Source organism: Aspergillus lentulus (assembly GCF_001445615.1).
Source record: "Aspergillus lentulus DNA, contig: Alt16, strain: IFM 54703, whole genome shotgun sequence".
NCBI lineage: Eukaryota > Fungi > Ascomycota > Eurotiomycetes > Eurotiales > Aspergillaceae > Aspergillus > Aspergillus lentulus.
This window is the reverse complement of record NW_028322113.1, coordinates 1,035,743-1,061,613: the sequence shown is the minus strand read 5'-3', so window position 1 is coordinate 1,061,613 and position 25,871 is coordinate 1,035,743. Positions and strand designations below refer to the sequence as shown.

Below are 25,871 nucleotides of genomic sequence, written 5' to 3'. Positions count from 1 at the left end.
TGTCTTTTTTCTCGCTATATTATAATAATCAGGATTGAAGGGTGTTGAAATGGTGAAGTTGGAAGAAGTGTTGGTGTCTGGAGATAAACTGCGGAGTTTGAAAAAATTCGGCTTGGCGGTAACCCGTAAACCTCATATCGGACAACGTCGTGTAGACTACGGACTCCACGACTACACTACAACTCGGCACCTGCATTGCACTCATCAATTCACACCAGCTCTGCTCAATTGATCTTGTTCTACACTGTCGGAAATTTCTTAAACACAATCATTGACACTATCCGGCCTAAAACTAAGTGTTAGCCTGGCCTCCGAGGCATCGGCATCAGCCAGCATCAGCATCAGAACATCATGGCCTCAACATCAGCAGCCGCATCCACAACAGCACCAAGCTCATCGCCATCAACACCTACACCACAACCCCAAAGCACCCGAAAATACAATCTCCACAATCCCCTCCCTCTATCCGCCGCCCAGGAAGCCGAAGTCAAGCAGCTCTACTACAAACGCGTCCGAGCGCATTGCGCCCCGGAGATCAAAGGTGTGTCTCGCCCGTTCAGATGGTCGAGAAAGAGGAGAGAAGAAGGTGCTAACGACTACAGCATTCGCGGAATGTGCCGTTAATCGAACGGTAACGGCCACCTGGGTATGTCGGGCTCAGCGGCTGGCCATGAACTCGTGTATGGTTGCGCATGCGAAGCCGGAAGAGGAGGACCGGGCGCGGGAGGAGTGGTTCGCGACGCATGAGGAGAGACGGCGGGCGAGGGAGGAGGAGTTGGCTCGGGTTGAGAAGAGGAGGGAGGAGGTGATTCGGATGATGAGGGAGGATGAGGCGCGGAGGAAGAGATCATCATCTTGAGACTCTCGACTCTCGACAGTCGTCTGGCGTACATAGGGTGGCGTTGCTTGCTTTACATCATTCTCGTTGCATGATTGATTGGGAAGACAGTCATTTCATTATGTACATGTACAATACGCTTTGCTTTGCTTGTTTGACCAGCGCCGGCATCAAACCTTGACCAATGCAAGATCATGGAATCTCCACACTCAACCCATGCGCCCAACTCCGTCTGAGGGTAATTAAACATCCGTCATAGCCTTGTCCTCATCTCCCTCACCGTCCCCCATGGCGGTATCTTCCCCAAATATATCCTCCATCTTGCCATCCTCATCATCCTCACCCATATCCTCATCCCCTTCCTCCTTGACACCCGCCAACCCACCACCAGCGTTCCTCTCCTGATCCTGACCGACGCCCGCCTGCGCCGTCGCATCCTCGACCTCCTCCTCCCCTTCACTATCCCACTCATCCTTCATATTCCACCCCGTGCCGGTCAAACAGAACCGCTCTGGCGGCAACCGCATCCCCCCCATAATAACACTCTGATTGGCCGCGGACGTACTCTTTGCCTGGGCCGCAGTGTCAAACCCCCTCGACGCACCCGGCAACGCCACGCGATTCCGCTCCGACGCAACATCCATCAGAAACTCCTTCGGCAGGCCCGTCTGGAACTGGTAATGGAGGCGCGACGCGATGCTCAGCCGCAGCGCAGGGAGCGTCACGCTGTTGACTTCTACCGGGCCGCGACTGCTGCTGGGCCCTGCGTCTGTGGCGCCTGCGTAGCCTTCCGTCACAAGGTGGACCGCGTCTTGGAGAACGCCTGAGGTGTAGCGGTACGCGAAATCGAGGAGTTGCAGCGGGACCCGTTCCTGGTATGCGGTTACGCCGAGCGAGGCGAGGAGCATGTGGATTAGGCGGACGTCGCGTGGGCGCCGTGATTTGCCGCTGTCTGTGAGTGACGTCGATGGGATCTGGGTGGGCTGGGGAGTTGCGGAGGGCATGGCTGTGTTGGGTGCGGTGGTGGTGGAGGTTCCGGTAGGGTGAGGTGGTTGCGAGGAGGTGGTGGTGTTGGCTGTGTTATTTGTTGACGAGGGTTCGGCTGGCGGTGTGAGAGGTTGATTCGATGTGGTGGCCGGAGCCTGCGCTTGAGCTGGCGATGCCATTGTATGTCCTTGATGTTGGATAGGTGGATGGTGAAGTGAGGTGAGGTGAGGTGCGGTCGGAGAGAGGTGTGATAAAAAGTGTCGGGAAATCAGCTATCGGCGGCACGTCACAGAGCAGCATCCACAGCTACAGAACAGCGGCGTAGTATAGACTTGAGAAATAAAAGAATGCGACTTAACGACAGAGAGTGGTTGTGGTGTTATTGAACTGACGTTTTACTGTCTGTCGGAGTTGATCGAGGAGCTGGATTTCTTCGACTCCATGCGGCGCTATGCCATATTCGGAAGTCATCGGATGGGCTCTATTCGATGCCTAGAACAGCGCAACAGCGACGATCCATTCGATAAGACAGAAACACCTCGATTATATAACAATATGTACTTGTATTCTAACACTCTATCCAGGTGCGAACACTTCAAGACACAACTCTGAATCAAACCATGCAACTCGCTGAGAATCTCTATAGCGCCAGGTCGTCCAACAATGCTCACAACAGAAACAAGAACAGGCAACAATCAGTATGCAATTATTCAACGCCGCTTATGCAAAGGAATCAAGATGTCAGAGAGGCTCTGATAATGTGGGCCGACGCTGTCACGGCAATTGATGCGAGGGTTGGGTATCATTGAGCGTTGCAAAGCCATGCGAGATAGCTTCAGTTATATCCGAAAAAGACGTCGCCATCTAACACTTTCACGCTGTCTCAGTTTTCTCAAGCAGACCGAGCGGGTTCGGCCGTTGCAAGAGGCCTTGAATTTAGCAGCTTGGTCTCTGCGGCCATATCATCCGCATTTCCGTCTTCATCTTCCTCGGCCTGGGTTGAACCGGCTGCGGCCAAAGAGGCGTTGGAGTCAGACAACCGAAGTCCATCCATCGACTCTTGTGAAATGTAACTCTCCCCAAGTTCGTCACCCTCCTCATCAATGTCACTGCCTTCTTCCTCGGTCAACTCGCCGTCATACTCCTCCTCTTCCTCATCTTCCATCTCCTCTTCTAGCTCGTCTTCGTCCTCTTCGTCATCTTCATCACTATCCGTATCTGAGAATATCTCAACCTCCTGAGGAGCATCCCTCCAGTAGGTGAAATCGGTACAATTTTCACCCCCAGGCTGGACCAGCAGGCTGACAGGTGGGAAGAAATGATCCAGCAATTCCTGCATGGTCACGTAACTGCTCTTGTACTTATTCAGGCTGAGAAGATCCAAGGATACCTCTGCGTTCGAGTTGATGGTAAAGATCCTTGTCGACGGAATGTTGACCGACCGGTAACTCAGCGCGTCCGTCAGACGGTTGCCGAAGCCAGCGTAGAATGGATTCTCCTTTCCGTTGAAAAGACCCAAAATGTCCCGCAAGCAAGCCATCTTGAACACCTCCGGTTTCCTCAGGTAGATTTCCCGCCTGAGAGCTGCAATCGTCCGGTCAGGGCTCATAATGACAGGGCCCTTGGGTAACCTGTAGCCATCTTGGCAGACTCCGTAAATGTACGTACGCGTGGTATCCGCCTGCCCTACGGATCGACTTGTGAGATACATGATATTGTAGCCGTTATTGACTATGTCGGTGTAGAGCTTCGCCACACCAGCATGAGTCCAATCCCGACCGATCATATTCAACACATGACCCAAAGCATCGGACCTGCACTTCGTTAGTACTTTGGCATATAACACACAAACAGGAAAACTAACTTGGTGATCGTCCCATCGATATCGGAGATGACAATGGGCGTGGTGCTATTCCAGAGGTACATGGTCGCAGTACAGGTAGCTCTGTTCACACTGAACGACATTGGATTGGCACCAGGCTTCAGATTCAGAGCCTTGAGCTGGTCACTTGTCAGGCGAAGAGTCTTGGCATAATTCCGGGTTTGTTCTGCAGGAGTCGAGTCTTGGGTAGGTGACTGCGGTGGGGTAGGGGGGCCTGGCTGCACATCGGATTTAGCACGGTAATGCCGAGTCGGATACGGCGACTCAGACACAGGATGATCAGTGTCGCTGTGGTACCCAGGGTCAGAAATGGCATTTTCACTCATGGCCGAGTGCGGTCGCATCGAATTAAAAGTCGCCCGGCGGTTGGCAGCCTCCTTTGCCTCCTCACTACTGTAGATCCACAAGTTTCCATGCTCGTCCGCTCCGATAAGACCTCCAATGTCGTAGCTTCCCTCCAGTTCCTCCGCCAATATCTTACGGGCAACGAGTTCGGCACGCAGAGCGTCCTCCTCGTTGCTTTTGTAACCGGTCATGTCGAGCATGAGATCGCCCGTCTCATTGACGCGAGTTGGAATGTTGGATGACGAAAGTTTCTTTGACAGAGAAAGTGCGCGCGAAACGGCTTCCTGCGGCGTGAGTAAAGGAGGACTCCGAGGGCGATCGGTGTGATTGTGACCGTCGCTGGTTGTGGGACTGGGAGGCTGCGATCCAACTGCAAAATCACCCTCGTTGGAAGTGCCAGTATTTTTCTTCGCAGTTAGTACAGGCTCAGAGGATGCCCGGTCAAAACTAGGTGCGTTGCCCAAGGAGCCGTGGCGGAGTCGGCCAACACTGGTCTCTTCCGGGGATTGCGACAGAGGAGTCATGGCACCTATATGCATATAAGCAAAAGCCTCATATCATGACCAAGGAAAGCGCCACCGTACCCAGATCACTAGATGCCCTCGCCCCTCTCGAAAGCAGAGGTATGTCCGAGCCTGCTTTCGCATCCTGCGAATGAGTAGTGGCAGAGGACTTTTCGAGGTCCAGAAACTCCGGTTCCTGAAGAGAAGATGGAAGATCTTCCTCACTGCGCGTTCTCGGACTAGCCGCCGGCGATACTAGCGGTGACGTCTGCAGTGAAGCGGGGATTTCGTCTGATGTTTCAAAGACGAAAAAGGCCTCTCCGCCCTCCCCGAGCTTCATCGCATAGTCCTGCTTGACTCCATTGACCTGAAATTCCACCTGAAAAAAGAATCCAGCTCAGTCAGGTCCGAAAAAAAATTTCTCCGGGACAGCATAGCCGTACCTTCTTCTCATAAGGACGAAGCAAAGAGAACTTGCCGAATCGAACATGGAACGGTGAACAGGCGAGTGTTCCTATCGCGAGCATTAGCAACATAGGGTCATAGAGACCACTGAGTATGAGGAGCTACCATCTTCCTGCTCGATGACGATGACATCAATGGCCCCGCTCAAGGTGGCTGGATTGATGGAATTCCATGTCTTCGACACCGAACCGCTGATACTTCGGACGTACTGCATCCCGAGATGGCGACGTCGGATGCGCCTTCAATTTAATTCGGATGGACCAGGGAAGCGAGTAGAGATAGTGAAGACCGACGATTGAGATAGGTAAGGCAGGAGAGATAAGTGTAGTAAAGGTTTGAGACTATGTCAGCAGTCGGGAAGTTGGCAGGAATTGCCGCCTACATATGACCCATGTGACAATGCCCGCCGAGAGAGCGCTCCAGCTGCGACATACCCAGCTGGGGGAAAACGAATGTAATGCTGTCTGAAACAAAGCCGGGCTAAAATACAAGGAACCAAAGAGACCTATATTTGGACAACAAATAGACCTCTAAACAAAGCGACAAGAGAGACAAAGAGGAAAAGAGCAGAATAATGTCAAAATGTTGGCAGTACCCAGATAGAGGATCCTGATGATAGACTGTTGGCTGTTGGGGAGCACCTTTCGATGATGATTACTGCGGGCGCTCTCAACCGCCCAACGACCGGGCCAAGTCACATGTCACGGGCCGAATGGAAATGGATTCCTAAGGCTGCAGCAGATCGCTCAGAAAGGAAACTTCCTCGGTTTAGGTCTTCGGAGCAGGACCGGGCTGGGCACGAACCCTGCTTGGAATGCAATTCTGCGCGTTACTATTTCAGGAGAGATCTTCGTGCCAAGACTTTCATTCGCAAAACCGAAAAAACGCTGTTGACTAAGCTGAAGATCAGTCAGCTGACCTCACATGACCTCCCTTATCTGGTTAGTGCCATGTTTCTCTCAACTGATCTACCGAGAAAGACTCGCATTTAACAACAGTGGTGGACAGTTGGACAGGTTCGCAAGAGGGCGACAGAATAGGCTGAGGATTTTCTCGCCTGTCAATTTCTTCTTTATCCCTCTTTCTCCCTTCCGTTACGCCCGTCTCCATGGGTGCCCAATGCTGTGATGTATGAGCCGTTATATCTTTCCTTTTACGCCTACCCCAGCGTGGTTCCCCCAGTGAGGGTACGAGGCGTTATGGCTCTCTTTCTAGCCGTCGCGATTCTATGGGCGCTTATATGGTGAGTTCGAATATTTGTTTCGCCCTTGGTGATCTTCTATCTAATATTCATGGAAAGGTTACTATATCGTGCATGGCAAGTTTGTCAGACTCCGAACGAAGTACTGGTCGAAAAGCTCGGGTTGGACATCCCTCCGCCACCAGAGGTTACTCTAGAGGAGATTACCGCCCGTGAAGTTCGCATCGCCTGGAAACTGCCTGACTTTCACAATTCTATTCACAAGCACATTATTCAAGTCAACGGCTCCAAAGGTAGCTTATTTTTGCGTATTACTTTCTCAAGTTACATCAACACTAACCATTCCAATAGTTGGTGAATCGAAACGCGCGGAGACTGCGGTAGAAATCTCGAACCTGGTCCCAGGAAGTATATATCACATTTGCGTCTTTTCCGTCAGTGCGGCAAATTTTCAGACACCCAGCGCAGTTATTCATGTTCGGACCAAGCCTCTTCCTTTGTCGCAATCTCAGCAAAATGCCCCGGTTGGTAGCCCGACGATTCGGGCCTCAATCCCACGACCCACTGCCGGGTTGGTCGCCCCTTCCGCCCCTTTGATGGCTCGCGAGCTTAGTGGAGGACAACTGCAAGGGAAGCGTTCCTCTGCTGGACGGAAGCAATCTCCCGCGGCTAGCGGCGTCGACCTCCCGCATAGCCATCCAGAGGAGACTCAGAAACACGCAGCGCATAGTGACAGCAGTGAGACCTTGGAACGGTTGGCCGACAGGCTGAAATCTCTGCAGCATGAGAATGAAAACGTGGAGAAGCAGGCGGCGGAGGAAGAGGAGGAGCATATCGCGCTTTTGAAGGAGCTTGAGAGACAACGTGACCAGCTGAGAAAGCGTGTGAAGGAGAAGGACGAGGCCAGTGGCGATTTGAAGAAGCACGTTAACAAGCTGGAGAGCGTCAATCGAACCGTTCAAAATGAAAAGGCCAAGCGCGAGAGGCTTCTGCAGCAAAAAGAGACCGAACGAAAGAAGCGCAAGGAGGACATTATTCGTTGGCGTGAGGAGATGGCGCGGATGACTGCTGAGGTTGCGCAGATCAACGAGGAGAAGGCTCGCGTGGAAGAGGAAGGAAAAAGGAGTGCAGATGAGGTTCGAGAGAAGATTGCCAAGGAGCAGGCAGAGATGAAAGTTCTCGATGATGAGATTCAGGACAAAGGTGGGCGTGTCAAGAAGCTTGAGGAGGAGCGAAAGCGTCAGCAGGGGGGAGACAGCGAGGATGGGAAGGAGTTGGACCGCATCGACAACGAGCGAGCAAGGCAATGGGAGGTCAAGTTGAGCAATCTCAATGCGCGATATGCTGCTTTAGTGAATCTTCACGCACAGGTGGGTCCCCAGAGAACGTACTGGATTTTTGAGATTGAGGGTTACTAACTTAGAAGAAGGCTCAGCAACAGTATCAAGAGGCCCAGGAGCGCCTCAAGTGGTTGACTACCCAGCGTTCGGGCGGCAGTGGACCGTTCACTCTGCCAGCTCTCGACCTGGACATGTCAAATACTGCGACTATCCGTCCGCGCCGCCATCGCAGCTCTCTCAACAGCAACGTCTCCTCCCCGATGAATTTTCCCGGCTTGGAACCGTCTTTCCCTGGCGGTGTCAACTTCAATCCACCTTCCACCAACTCGCCTACATTTGCTCCCGCTCCTGCCTTCTTCAATATCAACAATGGCATGACCCTTCCGGGTCTCTCGGACCAGCAAGATCCGATGCGGGGTGATCTCGATCTTTCCTTTGGTAATCCTCAAATGAGTCCACGGGCCGATGCCCTGCTCCCATCTGATCTTTTAGGGGATGAAGAATCTCCAGAACCCCCACGTCCAATAGTTCGACCTCGTTTCTCAAACTTGGAGTTGTCCGAACCGCAGCGGGAAAGCTATTCGCGCGGCCCATCGTCTCCTGAGTCTGCAGTGGGAAGCAAACCAGCTAGCATTTTCGCCAGCCCCCATGAGGATCGCAAAGAGACCGAGCCCCAGTCTACGCATGTTGATGAATCTAGTGATGCTCCTAAAAGCGCCACGAGAAGGCTATCGGGATTATTTGGCTTCCATCGTCCTCGTGGTAAAACACTGGCAGATGAGCCGCCTTTGCTGGGTACCCTGAAACCCGGACAGAGCCAATCTTTCCCTAGGAATCTGGACGAAATGGACCCCATCGGTTCAAGGCGTCGGAGGTTGAGTCATGCAGGCAACTGGGCCAACCCGATATCGTTGCTTCCCAGGAGTAATACTGCCGCTGCCACCGCAGACAGCTCTTCTGACCACCTGCCGTCGCGACGAGCAGGATTCACTAGTATCTTCTCCCCCAGCCGATTCGGTTTCGGCAGTGGAAGTAGCAGTCTGCTGAAGTCGAGCGAGCCCTCTGATCTCAGCACTGGTTATAATCAGTTCAGTCCTCGTCACGATCCAATCGATCCAGCATCGATTCTAGGTACTGTCCGACGAGGTTCCCTGTCGCCGAGACCTTCGTCGACCTTTTCCTTCGATAATCAGCTTCCTCATCCCTCGACGGATAATCGTCCTTTCGGATGGCCGTCTGCTGAAAAGCCTAACCATCGCAGTCTTCTTGGATTCGATTGGGCCTCCCCGTCCAGCTGGTCCAGGGCTCAATCCCGTCGGCCGTCTATTACGTACGGGTCCTCTGGTCACTTGCCCCTTGGGCTGACTGGTGAGCCTGATTTTCCTCAGGAGACTTTTGAACGCCAAGGTCGGCCGTTGCAAGCCCCGATTGGTACACGGCCTTCGTCCTCCCATCGCCCTGTAACTCCAAAATTGAATCCCGCAGCACCCACGTTCAAGACCATCTTCAGCAGAAAGTCCGACAAGGATAAGGATAAAGAGAAAGGAAAGGAGAGAGAATCCGATATGGCTTTTGATTTCCACATGGAGGAGGGCTCTCCGTCAGAGCCGCGCATCTCGAGGGATTCGCGTTCCCGGTCCTTGTCCATCTTCACGGGTGATTCGTACGAATCGCTGGAGCGCATGCCATCGGCCACTTCTGCGGACAACAGCAACACGAAGGAATCATTTATTCGAAAGATCACTCGAAAGGGCAGTTCGAGCAAATTCGGTTCGTGGAAGGAACGCTCCGGCTTGTTTTCGAAGAAGGGCGATTCGTCCCAGGGTGACATCGACGAGGATGCAAGCAACGACGCGCAACTTGCCAAAAGTATTGACAGCACTGTCTCCAGCGCTCCGTCTGCAGACAGATCGACTAGAAGCAGTCTGGGTTTTTTCAGCCGGAAGTCCAAGAAATCGGACAAAGCTGCCAGTGAGACAAGTGAAAGGCCTAGCGAATTGGCCAGCGAGACTGGCGATGATGAGATCGCCGAGGAAGAGGAACCTTGAGCTGGGCTTAGCCTTTTGTGATCCTCTGTTTTTGATGTTTCACTCCTCTCGATGACGGATTGCACAAACTGCATGCTGGTACTGCACCTATGCATTCTTTGATTGTCTCTTTTCCATGTGTTTGGCGAGGACCCGCGAGTCCGTCTACTCCTTTTTCTAAGACTTTCTTACTATTCATTATGTCTAAAGTCATTCATTGGTATATAGCATTTTCATATACGAGAATCGTATAGTTGGTGGGTGAAACATACCATCTCACCGCATATCTCATTCAGAATGATCAAAGTAGTCAAAGTAATGCTTAGAATGTTTCTCAGTAATTGTAGTATGGGTTTTTGAATGCCTTAGATTGATCTGGCAGCAATTATGGCTCATCTCTCGTAGTCCGCACGGATTCCCGCACAACAGAGAGATTTCATTTGACCGGCCAGCGAAACTGAACAAGACTACCTAGGTATCCTCGCAACGAAGGACACGCAAGACATTTTACTGGAATGGCCAACTCAAAGTATTTATATTTGTTTCTCATCGAACATGAGCAATAGCTGATATGCGTAATCAGATACGAGTACGTCAAGTCATTTGAGCAGCCCGATGTCTTGCTGCCGAATACCTGGATCGTGGTTCGCATCGACGGCAGAGGATTTCACAAGTATTTACCTCCCAATCTACTCTATTCGCCAAATTTGCCTGAATAACAAATGACATAGACTTTCCGATCGCTATGGATTCATCAAACCCAACGACCGCCGCGCGCTGGACTTGATGAACGCCGCCGCCGTGGAGGTCATGAAAGAACTCCCGGACCTATGCATCGCCTACGGCGTGAGCGATGAATACAGGTCTGCTCCTCACCAGCCAGATCAACATGCTTCGTGACTCTGACCATGAGCAGCTTCGTTTTTCACCCCAGCTGTCAGCTATTCGAGCGACGCAGCGCGTGAGTCAGCCACAGCCAGGGCGAGCATTTTTGTCCTCGCCTTGACGTTCTGAGACTGCAGGACACTAACTCGGGGTTTAGCAAGCTCGTCACGACGATTGTGTCTACGTTTACAGCACATTATATCTACCAATGGGGGACGTATTTCCCATCTACGCCTCTGCAGCCTCCGTACCTACCCTCGTTCGACGGCCGGGCGGTCCTGTACCCGACCACTAGGATCTTGCGCGATTATATGAGTTGGAGACAGGTTGATTGTGCGTATGATCTCGTAGATCTGTGCTCGGTTGTCATGTACTGATTGAATCAGGCCACATTAATAATCTCTACAATACGACGTTTTGGACGATGGTTCAGCAGGGAGGGATGAGTAACACGGATGCTGAGAGGGAGTTACAGGTGTGTGCGCTTCTGAATTATGGTTTACTTTGCATGAGCTGACGAGTCGTGGCAGGGAACTGTCTCTTCCGACAAGAATGAGATCCTCTTCAAGAGGTTTGGGATCAATTATAACAACGAGGATGAGATTTTTAAGAAAGGGAGTGTGGTTTATCGTCAGGTAGGCGAGCAAGGATGCCTTTTATGATCGCCATCTAACGTGGACTTTTGCAGTATCAATTAGAAGATCCCAAGCTTGAGTCCAAATCAAAGCACGGGGATGATGATGAGGCGCCGGTGGACGAAAGCAAAACTTCGAAGTCGCAGCAAGACAAACTGCGTAAGTTGCGACGGAAAGCACAGGTGGTGGTTGATCATGTCGACATTATCAAGGATGAGTTCTGGGAGAGAAGGCCTTGGATTCTCTCAGGCAAGCCAGGCAAATTACCAGAGGCATGACTTTACGAGGTAAAGACGACAAGTGAAGAAAATGACATGGTATATGAACTTTTATCAAGCCGGCGTAGCAGTGCCAAATGGGTATCTGATCTGATGAACGAAAACTTTATCTGTACATGAAGAACGGGCCAATATCACTCGTTGGTCGACTTTTTTGACTTCTTTTTCGTGCTGTCCACGGACGAGGCACCTTTCTTCCGGGCCTTTTTGTCCTGTTTCGAGTCCTCCTTCTCCTTTCTCTTCTTCGGCTTTGCCGTTGTGTCTGAGGATTCGTCCCGCCCACTGCTGGACTCCGTCTGCTCTGGTTCCGTAGACGGAGGAGTAGGATATTCGTCTTCCGGTCTTTCCGTCTTCTTCTTTTCGTTTTCCTTTTTCTTCTTCTCCTTGCGAGCGGCCTTCTCATCCTCCCCGGCACTGCTCTCCTCCTGCTTCCTCAGCTCCTTCTCTTGTTTCCTCCTCTTCTTCTCCTCCTTTCTCCGTCGGCGCTCCTCTTTGCTCTCGGCTCGACCCTCAGGGGTCGTCTCATCCACACTGGACGAACCCTCCTTCATCTTCCGCTTCTTGCGCTTCTCCTCCTTCCGCCGCGCCTTTGCCTCTTCAGCATTCTCCCCCTCGCTCTCCTCCTTCCTTTTCCTCTTTTTCTCGCTTTCGTCCACAACCACCACCTTCTTCTTCCCATCAATCGTACCAGGAACAACCTCCCCCCTCACAAAAAACCGGTACAGTTCACTGGTCAACGCATTCGGCTTCGGTACTGCCCCAGCACCGCCGACACTCTCCTGCCCCACGCCCTTCAGCGCATCCTCAAACCCACGCAGCCACCACTGATTCGTGGGATCCTTGGTCGTCTTCTTGCCCACGCCCTGGTTGCCGGAGCGCCGCGCGATAAGAATGGGTCTCGTGAGACCAAGACCGCCGCCCTGTGGGCGGTCGGGATTTAGTGGGTTGCCTGGTCCGGACCAGCCGTGACGAATGAGGTAGGCTTGGGCGTCCATTTTCGTTGGGCCCTTTTTTGGGTAATATGGATCGGGAGGAAAGGTGTGATGGAGTTGGTGAGGCGGTTGGAGGGCGGTTAGTTTAGATGACGGCTCTGGCGGGCATCGAGGTTTGTCTTCGATGGAACGGCGCTTAGGAGAAACCTGGCAGGAATAACCTGGAGGACGGATGGGGAGGGGTATAACCGCCTCTGAAGATGAGGAGTGAGGAAGAAGGCAGTAATAAATTAGGCGATGAAAGGGTCGGACAGACTACCGACTAACCCCGTCGCAGAGACTGACTGAGATCACACACAGTAGAGAAAAAAAAAGTTTGGATGCGGCGGAGATGGGGCAAAGACTGGAGTTTCCTATGCAGTGGTTTACCTGCTTTAGTACATAAAATATTGGTTTGCTCAGTATTCTAACAAGCAGTCGCGTGGTCTAATGGTTATGATTTCTCGTTCACAGTCATGTGAGCTTCGCAAGGATTCCGAGAAGGTTCCCGGTTCGATCCCGGGCGCGACTACTTTTTGCTTTTCGCCAGTAGACTTTCCATTTTCGTCTCTGATGCTTGTTTTTGGTTGGATTTTTTTCTTAAAATATTTCCACGAATTTATTGTGGCAGGGCTTTTTTGCCGAGCGTGTCACGATACAGTAAAAATGGTTGCGTTGCGTGATGTAGTCGTTGGTCGGGGTAGTCGACTCAAATATATATTCGCGAGTAGCCTTTTGGATGGTAGTAAAACCGAATGGATTTGGCGACGAAGACAAGTCTCGCAGCCTACGACAGTACCTACAACAGTACCTACGATATATACAATGAGTTAAAGAACTCATGTAATATAATTTACAATCCAATAGTACAACAGCCACAATCAATATGGCTTGAACCGCTCCTTCTCGCGTTTCTTCTCCTTCGGTCGTGAAGGCTTGGCTGGAGAAGATTCGGCCTGAGTTTCATCCTCATCTATTGGCTTCCAGGCACGAACGAACCCGTCCTCTCCTCCGGTGAATACGGAATGACTCTGCAAGGATGGTGAATCTGGGGTACTTTAGAAACACGAGTGGAAGAAACATACCTGCTCGTCGACGTAGATTGAACGAACGACCTCCTCGCCGTGCGCGCCCGGAAGACGCCAGAGGTTGGCCTGGTCGAACCGCCACGGATCGGGGACGAGAGGGACGAGGTCTAGTCGTTTATCACTGTAGGACAAGCTGTCAGATATGACCGAAATTGAGAATAAACAAAGGAATGTAGACGTACAGTTTATGTCCGGCAGCGATGAACGCCGACTGGCTGCCGGTGCAGAGCTGGGCGATATACTCGCAGTTGAGGGGCTGCCTTAGATCACCAAACTGGATGGGCTTGGGTTCCTCGGCCTGCTCGTCGGGATCTGTGGCCGGGTGGACGGAGAAGTCCTCGTCATGGCTGAGGGCGTAGATGGTACGCTCGCCCAGGAACCCGGCGTGATGGACGGAGCCGTGGTTGATGACCTGCACCAGGGCGTCGTCCTCGTCCGTGATGGTAGTGTCGTAGATGTTAACCAGTCCGTCTGTGCTTCCGGACAGTAAGATGTTGTTTCGGACGGGGTGGTATTGAAGCTGGTTCTTATCAGTACGGAGCGCAAAGCGAAATGAGGATAGGACGCATACGCACCTCGGTCACGTCGTCGTTGTGGCTCTCGACGTACTGGAGCCGAGTTGTCCCCGGCGATCTAATATCCCTACAAGGCGGTTAGCAGCTTGCGTAGTCGCCGGATGTCATCAATTCAGTCATGACTGACCAGAATGCAACAACAGCCTGCGAGGAGACCAGCTCCGTACCAGCAACGATAGTATTTGTCTCCGCACAGCAAGCTGTTGACAGCACAGACGCATTCCTGGCTATCCACGTACGGCAAACAGTTAGCCACAGACAGATCACCCAGAGCGACAAGACCACTCAGCGAGAACCAACTCACCAGTCTCCATTTCAACAACAGCCGAACCCTTTCCCCCTCTCAAATCCCACAGCTTCACCTTCCCATCCCTACCGCCGGTGACTAGCAGCTGCTGATCCTGCCCAGATCCATACCTCCTCAGCGACGTCACGCCCCCATTCCCGTGCGTTTTCGCCGCAACCACGGCTACACGGCCAAGACTAGCGGCATCAAAAACACGCAACGAGTCATCCGATGAAATAGCCGCCAACGAGTCAGGCCACGCAGGAATGATCGAGTAGATGTAATTCCCCGGCCCCAGATTGAGCGAGGATGATGCCGTGGCCTTGAGGGTGTGCATGGCGCCGTACAACAAAGACTGGGCCGCTTTCTACTTATCGGCGGTTATACAAGGCGACAATGATAATACTAGATCTGTGCAGATATACTGATGCTCCAAGCAACCGCCAGAACCGATCTTCCCGTGTTCGACTCTGGTCCAGATCAATCAGCCGATCGGCTACCTCCTTGATGACAGGTCCCTTCGTATCTATGGTTTGATTTCAAGTAGTGAGACAAGCCAGTATAGGGTTTTGTCTGGGAATCACCCCGCCGTTTGTTATGCTGATTCTGTTGACAGGTGGTGGCTGATGAAGTTGTGTATACCAAGCTTAGTGGTGATGCTGCGGGTAGAAAATTTGATTTTCTCCATAGTTCTGATTTTTTCTTACTTTCCCCGTGCATTTTTACCACTCCATACATCTTCGCTTTTTGCTGAGCGCATTCAATTCTCAGCAAACGACAATGCAAATGGAATAATAAAGCTTAATAAAATGCATCTCGTCATTCTATTTATTTTCTTCTCTCTAATCTAGCTTTGTTTTTTGATCTCGCTTAACTGGGCTGGATCCCAGGATGGGAAGCCAAGAATTGCTAGAACGTTGTTTTCCACCTTGAAAATGCTCTCATGTAACCATAAACGGGAGTATCGTCAAGGTGTTAATCGTTGGGAGTTTACGAAGGGCAGCCTCTAGTCTCATGAAGGTTGAGAGTAACTCACTTCTCTCTTTCACCTACCTTGCCGCGACTTTGGGCCCAAAACCATTGCAGCGTTCTCTCAATGTAGCTTGGGTGCGCAGTAGATTTCTTGTCGCATGGTAATAATAGCCGTAGTTGTTCATATAGTGTATATGTTAGCATGGTTAGCCCTAAGAATATCAGTCTAGGAAACCTCATGGCGCTGCCCTGCAGACGTGGATCTTTGACTTTTCAAGCGGGCCCCAGTTCCTTGAAGAACCGGTGCCAGCCGTTGAACCGACGAGACATGCTCCATCTCCTTTTCTTTTCTTTTTTATTCACGAGTGACGTTAGACGTTTGCGCAACGTGAAGTCATTGGACCTCGGCGATGTGTACAGAGTAGTTGTCTCTTCCAACCAGCACTCCTGCGGCCAGGGTTGCCATCATTGGTGCTGCAAATAAGATCGACCTCGTTGTTTACCATATGGTCTTCAGGTGACCTCCGGGAAAGGCTTATCGGTTGCCATAGCGCACAGAGGAGGAAAAAAATGAAAATCAGAGGGAGACTAACTGATTGGCTATTCTTTCCAGGATAGTTGTGAAAAGATCGACACAGGCAACGGAATAGGAGTGCGACTCTGCGTCACCGTCCCTTTGTGCCTTCGATGACTGGTTGTGTGACACGCTGGGCCCGGTCCCATTCGCGTGCTCCAAGTGACGCGCATAACTTACACAATGGCTGCCTCCTATCCACAATTTTCATCAAAGATCTCTGCTGGTTAAGCCCTAGCAAGTCCTCTTGCTGAGTGCTGAGAGATTTGCCGTTTGGATTGGTCGATCGCTGAGAGAGCTTAATCGGAGTGTCATACTGGGTGGAGACATAGTGGGAGGCACAGGCGAATCGAGTCAGCCCTTCACCTGGTCTGTCCAGGTTCAATCGCCGAATGCATCTAGCTACATATACACAGCCGCAAATGGAGCGTTTCAAGTTTCCCAGTACGTACAGACGACTGGGGCGGTCAGCACCGCCGCGTTGATCTGTGATTTTTCCGTCGAGGACTTGCCCAGGAACAGTTAGTTCCTGAATGGAGCGGTGACATCCTTCCATGTAACCTCCCAGGTGCAAGGCAACCCGTTGCCGAGTTCGAGATGCACCCAGATGATTGGTCGTGGCGTTTGTGGCTCGAGCAAGCATCCTCCTTCTGCGAGGTGAAGATGGCTATCTTGTTTGTAGCTGGCCAGAAGAATTTAAACTTTGTGAAAGGATGCGTTCCATGCTGACTGTCGATCTTATCACTGTCACTAATTTTGAATTCTCCTTTGGACCAACTGGGACCTCGTTCAATGTAGCGGTCACCTTCAGTGATTCCACAGTGAAAACATGGAACGGCGACACGCCTTGTGTACCATCTAACTAGCTGATAGAGGATCCAGATTCGCAAAAGGGGTCGAGACTTTCAAACAATTGATTGTTCTCAATATCCGCCACCCTGTGGCGCTTCTGAGGATATGTCCTGTGATCTAATTCTGCGACTGGCCTGAGACTGGAAGATGTGGATGCAAGCGTGGGAGAAAATACAAGTGGACGACCCCACAACAGCTTTGATTAACGCTTGTACTGCAGCAAGATCTTCAGGACTTTCATGACTCGTCTTCGGCTCCGCTCATTGCTCGAGGGAAAAGGCGCTTATACTCGATCGATGATGCGATACCGATCTTTGTTGATGCCTGTCTACCTCAAAAGAAAATGGATGATGTTTCTCGCTGTAAACGCCGTACGGTCTGAAACTTGAACCGCGTAAATAGTAAGCAGACTAAATGAGACAGATGGATTGAAGGTGTTGAGACCGGGTTAGGTTGTTGTGGGTTGGCGAGCCGAGTCAACAAGGGACGAATGAAGAAAGATGCTGAAGATATATCCGCCTAGTCCTGAATGGGGATCTCCAGTGTGACGGACACTAAATATCAACTAAGTTCAGTGGTGATCCAGTCGAGATTGATGAATGATAGCAGGCAGATTAAACTAAGTGTGGGTAGGGAGGTTTGCTGTTATGTAGTATTGTGGGTACCTTCTCTTACCGAGATAATTCCTCAGTAGCAGGAACCTCAGACTACTTAACTGTGCTGATCTCGTGTTTGAAGGCATGGTAATGATACTGTACTTGACTGTCCACAAAGCACCCGAGGTAGGCACGCATTAGCGATAAGAGACTGGGGCAGCTTCATGGATAGGATCTGCAGCCATGTACCCCTATCAGGGTAGGTACCTTACCTACCTAGGTAAGGTATCAAGTTACCGAAGCTCGCTTATGAGAAAAGTGACGGAATACATTGCAGCCTACAGCCTTGGGACCCGGCAGTCTGGGAAGCGGTGTGCAAATCCATTCATTTTCCTCAATATTCTCGGACATTAGTGAGAGATGTAAGTTGCCACTCGTCACATGGATCAAAGGTACACGAACTTTATTTTGCTGCTAGGGGCCTACGTAGTTGTACTTGTTACTGGACTAGGTAATTGGTACCTACGGACAGTTTCCCATACAATTAAGTCAAAAGCCTAAATCCTGTCAGTCAATGACAACAATCAGGGAGATTGTCCTACGCGCACAGTGCGCTCCGCCTGGAAGTGCAGATCAAAAAATTTCCTTGAGCACGGAAACTGCGGATATTTATCTAACAAGATTAGCACTTATTTAGCAGAGAGTGATTCATCTAATCCTGTACCTGCACCCGCTGCTGCAGTGTGCTCATTGATTACCAAATTGCCTGAACTTTATTGTTAATGGCTCACATGATTATGTGGTTGAGTTGTTGTACTTTCCAGGCTCAAGGCATGGTCATCGCTAAGGTAAGGCATGGTACCTATGATTGTGGTTGGTATTTTGGTTTGGACCGTTTTCCATGGACCTATTCGAGAGTCGAGACTGACAGAATGACAGATACTCCGTGGATACAGGCCACAGTATGCAGCAACCGTGGTCCACTTCGGAGCGGATGCATGCAATGCCAGGGGCCACAAGCAACAGGTCGATGGACCATGGATGAGCCAGAGAATAAATAGGCATTTAGGTACCTACTACTTATTAGTAAAGATAATTCTTAGGTAAAATAGTAAGATGATATGAAGCCTACGAATTACCTAGTATTATTGAGATTCAGCGTCGGAGGTTCACACGGGTACTAGAGGTAAAACCGTAGCAGAAGTGCTCGAAGAGGAATGACATCCGAAAAGCTTCGGATCCTTCAACCAGAGTGTTGGGAACACGGCCAGATAAGCTGATTAGTTGAGTACTGAGCGGCAGAAACTAAAAGAAGTTTAGCAGTAGGACGACGCCTTGACGAGGCATGACACGAGGACATATTGGTACGGTAAGGGGTACACCAAGAGTCAAAGTCTGAGAGACGGCATCCCTGGTCCATCCGCATTTGCTTAGCTAATAAATATGAACATAAATCTCATCAGTCACCAGACTGACCATACCAGAGTGTACTCATCATTATTGCTTACTGCTCGCATATCTACCAAGGAAGGTACTTTGCTTTGTCTCTGGAACTCCGGATGGTTGGTAATATCTTACTACTGAGTTGCCTAGGCCCAAACCGAATGGTCTAGCTGCGGAAAAATAATCCACTGCAATTGGATAATTTGACTTTGACCAAAAGTGGACGACGGTCCGCGTCCCGCCCCGAAAGTCACTTTTTGGTTCTTTGTCCTTTTACTTTGAGCGGGAATTCTGGCACACTTTGGTGGGACCAGGAGATACCCATTTCGAACAAGAACAATCAGAGATGAAATGAAATCCGAACCCCTCCTTTCTAACTTAGTACTATTGACGGGAACAGTTACGCTATCTTTTCCTCCGAGGATTAGTATAGCCCTTAGTTTCCTTCGATATCCAGGATGTTGGTAACCCACAGTTTTCTATTGTCGAGTAGTCACTACCCACTGTACCTGAACCGGGAGGGGACATACAGACTACAACGTAAGTGGTACGACTTACTAGTAGGGATCATCTTCAATAGTTGACAGGCACAAGTCATGATGACAAAATTCTACGCACTCAACTGTTCAAAGAACAGAGAATAAAAGAGCCTTATTGTCTGGGAAGTTATTTCCCCAAACCTAAGGTACCAGGGTTGACACCCGCTAAAGTGGGTATACTGCCATTTTACTCCGTTGGTCGTTGCTAGTTTGTTGGCACTCGTAAGCTCAAGATTGCTTTCAAATTTGATTTTTTCCGTGAGGGCCCGAAAACCCGGGTACTGATGGGCCCTAGTCTCAAGTAAGAAGATGTGAAAAAAGTATGTTTTATGAGGCTTTTAAAGTATACATACCAGATCATGAACCGTCTGGATGTTTACTGTACCTTACAAGGTTGGGGCGTGAGGTGAGCGTACCATCTCATACTGCAAAAGGGAGGTACATACATGGATCAAAAGTCTTCCAGGAAGCAGCCCCTTGTTGATGCACTAGAGTCTGTGGAACACTGCATCTAATCCCTGACTAAATAGAGCACTGTTGAGGGCCAAGTATCTACTAATCAATAGCGATTGTAACACTGTCTTTGAGGCATTCATATTGGTTGCTATTCGCTTGATTAGAGTTAGACAATCAGCTATCGGAGACCCTGTCTAATCCCTGCAAGTAGTCGAGTATGTTTTGGTCCTCGAGCACCAGAGAAGACCAATGTGGTCAGATCACGGAGCATAACCGAGTGTCCTGAAAATTCAATCAAGAAATGAAAATTCTAAGTTGCGCTGAAATGGTTCCGTCTTCTGCATTGGCAGTGCCTTGGATACATCGTTGATAGACTTACAAAGTTACAAGAGGTCGGTTGGTACCTTGCTCCATAGCTAGTCTCTTCCTTTGGCATCATGATAATAATGCCTCTCATCATAACTGCCATATTATGAATATTATATTCTGGATCATTTTGTCTGACTCTACATTGCCATCAACTTGCCCCTTTTCATACTCTACGTATCTATCTAATCAATCGTGCACTAAAGAAGGCTTTGTAGCCAACCATCAGACCAACTTGAGTGTATATGAGACCACATCTTTTACTCATATTGAAACAGAGTACCTCATCAACCCATACCCAGCAGTCCCTCTCTCTTCTTCGCAGTCTCTGTTTCCACCCTCGCTGGACTAATTGGCGCCTCAGGCTGACCGATCAGTCCAACGCTGGGCCCTTCCCAACCGCCCCGCCATCGCGCCCGTGGGCCTGACGGGTAGGGAGACAGCGGTTGCACAACCTTAAAGCCTTGGTTGCTGTGCTTTGCTTTTGCTCCTTACTCCTTTCATCTCTTCATCAACTTCGCACTGTTCCCTTCCTTTTGATTTATTTATTTTCTTCTTTTTTCTATCGTTATAATTATCATATTATGGCGCATTTCTTTGTTTTCCCCTGTACTAAATAATAGTTCATTTTTATTTATTTTTATTTCTATTTTCTTTCTCCGTCATTTACTCTTCTTACATTAATTAACCGCCCCTCGCTCCATCTCAATAGGTTCTTCCTTGATCGTCCATCATCGATCCATGGTTGATCTTGATTCACTAAACCATTAGATACATTGTCTTTGCCTGTCTACATCCAGACGATAGAGTCCATCGAGCCAGAATCCTGCATGGTCGCGTCGTGACTGCTCTTGTGTGGTTCCTCCAGAGGTTTGGGTCTTCCGCGGGGAGGCAGCCGCGGCGCTTCAGGTCTGTTGTTACCTTTTGCCTCCCAAATGCTAAGCTGACCACCTTCTGATTCTGTCGTTGGGTGTGCAGTTCAGCTGAGTTTGAGAGTGCCGTGTATTACGGAATCTTACCTATCCTTGCTGTGTGCGTGTGTTGTGTGTGAATGATTCTATGTGTTTCTTCCTCGCCAAAAAGACCTCTCGCGCCCTTCGATCACCTTGTCCATACTTCTATGCAGTATTCCTGCAGCCGCTGTGCTCAGCCTTTTCCTTCTTCCTATATGTTTGCTTTGATCTGTGATAATAGCCACCATACCTGTCTTCTATCGGTACACCTCTCCACGACTGATTCCTGACCAGTCAACATTGTGTTTTCCTTCTTTAACCTCGTCAACATACTATTCTGTTTCTTCTTCTTCCTCATCATTACCCGATTGGACCTCCTCGACCTGATGTTTCTCAACGGGCAGGGTGGACAGCGACCTCCGACGGTGGCCTCCCCGCCACTTAACGTTCGCGGATCTATTTCGTCAGATTTCAATGCCCTAGGCCGCTCAAGAAACAACTCCGATGCTATGGACATCTATACAATCACAGACAGGGGTCCGGCTGCGGAGAGAGACCCGGCCGCTGGTCGTTGGCACGCCAATGGTTCCCCAAGCATTAATTCTACCAGTAGCAAGTATATCTCTCTTTCCCTTCTACCTTCTCATTTCATATTCTTGCTCTCCCTCCTTTGAACTGCCGTCAGAGCTGTTAAAATTTGCAACTTTGTTACCATTGGGTGACTAATATACAACCACTCTTTTCCTCTCTTCTCCCTTTAGGAATCCTGACAGATACCCTTGCTATCAGGAGAACGGACGAACGTACCATGGATACCGCAAAGGAATCTACATGTTGCCGTGCGACGAACAAGAGCAGGATCGTCTAGATATCTTCCACAAGCTTTTCACTGTGGCGAGAGTCTCGGACGGACTGATCTATGCTCCGCATCCCACCAACGGCCGGTTTCTCGATTTGGGATGTGGCACAGGGATTTGGGCGATCGATGTGGCCAACAAGTATCCAGAGGCCTTCGTTGTTGGGGTAGATTTGGCCCCTATACAGCCCCCAAATCACCCGAGAAATTGCGACTTTTATGCACCATTCGACTTTGAGAGCCTTTGGGCTCTTGGGGAGGATTCGTGGGACCTGATTCACATGCAGATGGGCTCTGGCAGCGTCGCAAGCTGGCCCAACCTCTATCGGAGGATTTATTCCCATCTCCGTCCTGGTGCGTGGTTTGAGCAGGTCGAAATCGATTTCGAACCCCGTTGCGATGATCGCTCTTTGGAAGGCTTGGCTATTCGACAATGGTACCAGTTATTGAAACAAGCCACAGAGGAAACCATGCGGCCGGTTGCTCACAATTCACGTGAAACGATTCGAAACCTGCAGGAGGCCGGATTTACTGAAATTGACCATCAAATGGTTGGACTCCCTCTCAACCCTTGGCATCAGGACGAGCATGAGAGAAGAGTGGCCCGTTGGTATAACCTAGCCATCTCGGAGAGTATTGAGACAATGAGTCTGGCCCCTTTCAGCCGTGTGTTCGGTTGGCCTATCGAACGAATCAAGCAGATAGCAGCCGATGTCAAGTCGGAGGCTTTCAATAAAGAGATCCATACTTACAACATACTGCATATATACCAGGCTCGAAAGCCCCTCGCCAATTGACCGAGATCAACCTTGCATCCTTTAAATCTGTGACATCGTGGTTACTAAACTGCGCGCCATGAATCCGGATCTCCACCCTCAGAGTGAACCACCAATCGTGCTTTGAACACGATCCAAGCGATCTTCTTCCTCCATCTTACTTTATTCTTGTTACAAAACTGTACTGAACATCTGAGAGACCAGTCCGACCCACGCGGCAAACACCCTACAAACCCACAAACACCCTCAATCTCGGTCGCCAACTCCCTTGACCGGCCATCCTTCCTTGTTCAATACCAGATTCATGCGCACGCTGAAACCTCTGAAAGCTCGCATGAAAATACTGGAACAAAGGCTTACCCCGTTTCCTGCCCGTCAGAAAGCCTGATCGTTGGCTTTTCGGGACTTTCTAAACGGACAAGGAATATATACACCAGAGGTAACCCAACTTCGGTGCCGCCACATTTACGACCCATGCCGCGGGAGTCGCGATCGACTGATATTGTGGCGGCAGAGACATGGGATTGCTCTGATAACGACACTTGCACTGGTTGGACAGAAGAAAGATAGGAGCGAACCAGATCTCGCTGAGACGGAGGGACGCAAATTCCTTTTCTGTTTTGCCCGCATGGGTCGCGATAGTTGCACTGAACTTTATAGCATGCCCTGGCGTTCTGTAGGGAAGGAGGTTGCCGTTTACAGTGGCTTCATACCCAGATCACCTTGCCTTATTGTCTGGACGGCAGTACATCCCTCTTGCTATTGTTTTTCCCACCCCCTTGGTCCTTTTTGAAGATGAATTCTTGAAAGAAATCCCGGCTATAATGATATTGATGACATGGCACGAGCGAAGGTATGAAAAAGGACACTCAGCCAATACATTGGATATGATCTCAACTCATACCCTAAACTTGTGGTCAAAACTCTTCGAAGATCCACCCATTTTTGGGAATCCTTGGAAAACCACCCAAATCTTTAGTTACCGTCATAATATGTGTGCCGTCAAACGCCGTAAATGCTTTCATCAAATGTTGCAGATCCCCCAAAGTTGCTGTAATGACCATGGGTGTTTCAAAAAAAAAAAAAAAAAAAAAAAAAAAAAAAAAAAAAAAAAAAAAAAAAAAAAAGAAAAAAAAAGGGTAGATCGGCTTATTTCCGCCGGCCCCTTTGACCTCTACCAGCACCGGGCTTCCCACTTTCTTTGTCTCCGTCTCCATTGGAGTTCATCCACTCCCGACCTGCACCGGGACTCCGGCGACGCATCGTCCCCGGCCCTACCGCCACTATGTCCTCCTCACTTTCGCTGTCAGAAATGTCCAGGAGGACCGGCATGCGGAAAGCTTCCATCTCGCCGTCCGCGCCACTCTTTAGCGGTTCGATGGTGAGGACATCGGGGACTTCATCTTCCTGGTCGAGACGCCGTTGGTGGATTTCCTCCGCCGGGTGGATGTCGAATTCATCCTCCCGTTCCATGTACTCGACATTTTCTTCGACTTCGCCGAAATCCGGCGCCAGAGCGGACCACTTCTGTGGCGTGACGATGGACCACGTGTATATGCAGCCGGATTCTAAGCCACAGGCGACTACCATGGGGCGCGACGGGTGCCATTCGACAACGCCGAGCTCTTCACGCGGACCCTCGAGGATCTTGACGAGGGAGCCGTGGCTTCGCTCCCAGACGTAGATGTCAGGATTCATAAAGGTGGAGGCAGTCACGAATTCGCCTGTAGAGGAGAAGGTGACGTGGTTCCAGCTCAGTCGGTTTACCACGTCCTGAAACTTATGTTCCACTTGTAGTTTGATGTTCGTGGGCTCGAGGTCGATCCCTAGTTGCGACAGGTCTGGCATGATGATGGTTCGGATTACGCGATCGGAACTGTTGATGAGTAAGTCCCGGCCGTTACTTGCCAAACGAAGGAGAATGACCACGCCGTTACAGAGCCGGGTGGAATGGATGGTAGTACAGGTCTGCGTCTCGATGATGTTGATCCAACCCTTGGATGTGCCTGATATGATGTGATTTCCAAATGCCGAGAAGATTGTGACGCATGTCGAGTGCTTTGCGTCTTGCGCGGCTTGTTTGGCCGCCAAGGCGGGGTCGATTTCTTCTGAGGCGGATGGCGGAGGACGAAATGGAGCGGAGGGGAGTATTCGCTTGATCGGTTTGGGGGACGAGATATCCACGAGGACTGGTTGGTCTTCGAAAAGTGAAGCGACGAAGAGTAAACTGCGACCATCGGACATGCTTTAGACAGGACTCTAAGCCCTGCAGGAGCAAGGGACACTCACTGGTTAAAAGGATGTAGTTCTGCAATATACACAGGCGCCTCAAATCGGACGGTGCGCACGCGGGAACCATCTTTCATGTCCCACAGAATGCATTTCCAGTCCTGCGAGGAGCTGAGGAGGTATCGTCCATCTCTAGACCAGCTATTCTTTCTTATCAGCACGACATTCTCTCAGTCGACTCCGCAGGGGACTAATTCCCACCTGAGAGATTGGATCTGTCTGGTATGACCGCGGAGTTTCCGCGCAACTCCATTTGTCTCTATATCAAAGATAACCACAGTACCGTCCACCTATAGGATGGAGTGTCAATGAGGATTCGAGATGGGTGGGCCCGAAAGGAAGAGGGTTGTACGCACTCGTCCGGAAGCAAGGTAATCTCCTTTGCGATTGAAGCGCAAACATGTCGCGTGCCCGCTTCCTGTCACTCGTTAGCCACGTCGCATTGAGAAAGTGAAGGGGGCGCCGACGGACTCAATTTCTCTGTCAAGGTGTCGGGATAGTCCTGGGCGAGGACGAAAGGATCAATGAGCGACAAATTCATTGTGGTTTACTAGCGCGTTTCAAGTGAGAACAGAGTGATTGCAGTTAAGGGGAGAAGAGTTCCCAGCCTGAAGAGAGGCTAGGAGGGATAATTGTGAAGGATTCATCCAGCACCCTTGGTGGCTAGGTAATCTGCGAGCACAGTCGGCGATAAGAAGTGCATCAGTCTTTTGGCTGGATTGTTATATGAGATGGCAGTCGCTGGGCGGTCAGTTGCAATTTAAAAACCATCAGCAGAACTCATAGGTACTATCATATAGACAGCATGATTGGATGATTTTGTATTACAAATCTGATTTTTAGGCCATCTGCCAAGTTTCTATGGGTTAGCGCTGCGGACTTTTAGCCGGCAC

General features: G+C 50.3%; 9 protein-coding genes and 1 non-coding gene across 10 annotated transcripts; 5 read left to right on the top strand and 5 right to left on the bottom strand.

Annotated features, from left to right (window-relative positions):
* Positions 1–351: 351 nt before the first annotated feature.
* ALT_7822 (uncharacterized protein) lies at positions 352–859 on the top strand (the record flags this gene model as incomplete). Its single annotated transcript, XM_033561105.1, has 2 exons — positions 352–541; positions 603–859. The coding sequence occupies 2 exons, from the start codon at positions 352–354 to the stop codon at positions 857–859; spliced, it is 447 nt and encodes a 148-aa protein (XP_033416996.1).
* Positions 860–1,080: 221 nt separating this feature from the next.
* On the bottom strand, positions 1,081–2,004 carry ALT_7821 (putative transcription initiation factor TFIID, 31kD subunit; the record flags this gene model as incomplete). The annotated part of the gene is made up of 1 exon (XM_033561106.2): positions 1,081–2,004. The coding sequence occupies one exon, from the start codon at positions 2,002–2,004 to the stop codon at positions 1,081–1,083; it is 924 nt and encodes a 307-aa protein (XP_033416997.1).
* A 713-nt stretch (positions 2,005–2,717) lies between these two features.
* On the bottom strand, positions 2,718–5,234 carry ALT_7820 (putative lipin Smp2; the record flags this gene model as incomplete). The annotated part of the gene is made up of 5 exons (XM_033561107.2): positions 2,718–3,639; positions 3,690–4,581; positions 4,637–4,934; positions 4,999–5,069; positions 5,126–5,234. The coding sequence occupies 5 exons, from the start codon at positions 5,232–5,234 to the stop codon at positions 2,718–2,720; spliced, it is 2,292 nt and encodes a 763-aa protein (XP_033416998.2).
* Positions 5,235–6,219: 985 nt separating this feature from the next.
* ALT_7819 (Fibronectin type III domain protein) lies at positions 6,220–9,609 on the top strand (the record flags this gene model as incomplete). The annotated part of the gene is made up of 4 exons (XM_033561108.1): positions 6,220–6,263; positions 6,321–6,514; positions 6,573–7,591; positions 7,651–9,609. The coding sequence occupies 4 exons, from the start codon at positions 6,220–6,222 to the stop codon at positions 9,607–9,609; spliced, it is 3,216 nt and encodes a 1,071-aa protein (XP_033416999.1).
* Positions 9,610–10,103: 494 nt separating this feature from the next.
* Positions 10,104–11,386, top strand: ALT_7818 (tRNA guanylyltransferase; the record flags this gene model as incomplete). The annotated part of the gene is made up of 8 exons (XM_033561109.1): positions 10,104–10,117; positions 10,172–10,261; positions 10,320–10,451; positions 10,505–10,549; positions 10,631–10,806; positions 10,860–10,948; positions 11,004–11,108; positions 11,162–11,386. The coding sequence occupies 8 exons, from the start codon at positions 10,104–10,106 to the stop codon at positions 11,384–11,386; spliced, it is 876 nt and encodes a 291-aa protein (XP_033417000.1).
* Positions 11,387–11,520: 134 nt separating this feature from the next.
* On the bottom strand, positions 11,521–12,381 carry ALT_7817 (protein TMA23; the record flags this gene model as incomplete). Its single annotated transcript, XM_033561110.1, has 1 exon — positions 11,521–12,381. The coding sequence occupies one exon, from the start codon at positions 12,379–12,381 to the stop codon at positions 11,521–11,523; it is 861 nt and encodes a 286-aa protein (XP_033417001.1).
* A 412-nt stretch (positions 12,382–12,793) lies between these two features.
* Positions 12,794–12,889, top strand: ALT_t156. The gene is made up of 2 exons: positions 12,794–12,830; positions 12,854–12,889. It is a non-coding gene; the product is annotated as a tRNA-Val (tRNA).
* Positions 12,890–13,238: 349 nt separating this feature from the next.
* Positions 13,239–14,643, bottom strand: ALT_7816 (WD40 repeat domain-containing protein; the record flags this gene model as incomplete). The annotated part of the gene is made up of 6 exons (XM_033561111.1): positions 13,239–13,388; positions 13,443–13,566; positions 13,628–13,965; positions 14,021–14,087; positions 14,148–14,247; positions 14,325–14,643. The coding sequence occupies 6 exons, from the start codon at positions 14,641–14,643 to the stop codon at positions 13,239–13,241; spliced, it is 1,098 nt and encodes a 365-aa protein (XP_033417002.1).
* Positions 14,644–21,888: 7,245 nt separating this feature from the next.
* On the top strand, positions 21,889–22,710 carry ALT_7815 (class I SAM-dependent methyltransferase; the record flags this gene model as incomplete). Its single annotated transcript, XM_089600329.1, has 1 exon — positions 21,889–22,710. The coding sequence occupies one exon, from the start codon at positions 21,889–21,891 to the stop codon at positions 22,708–22,710; it is 822 nt and encodes a 273-aa protein (XP_089455222.1).
* Positions 22,711–23,838: 1,128 nt separating this feature from the next.
* On the bottom strand, positions 23,839–25,519 carry ALT_7814 (Set1-mediated histone H3-K4 methylation subunit Swd1; the record flags this gene model as incomplete). The annotated part of the gene is made up of 5 exons (XM_033562284.1): positions 23,839–24,916; positions 24,979–25,119; positions 25,180–25,268; positions 25,335–25,396; positions 25,450–25,519. The coding sequence occupies 5 exons, from the start codon at positions 25,517–25,519 to the stop codon at positions 23,839–23,841; spliced, it is 1,440 nt and encodes a 479-aa protein (XP_033418175.1).
* Between the last annotated feature and the right edge of the window lie 352 nt (positions 25,520–25,871).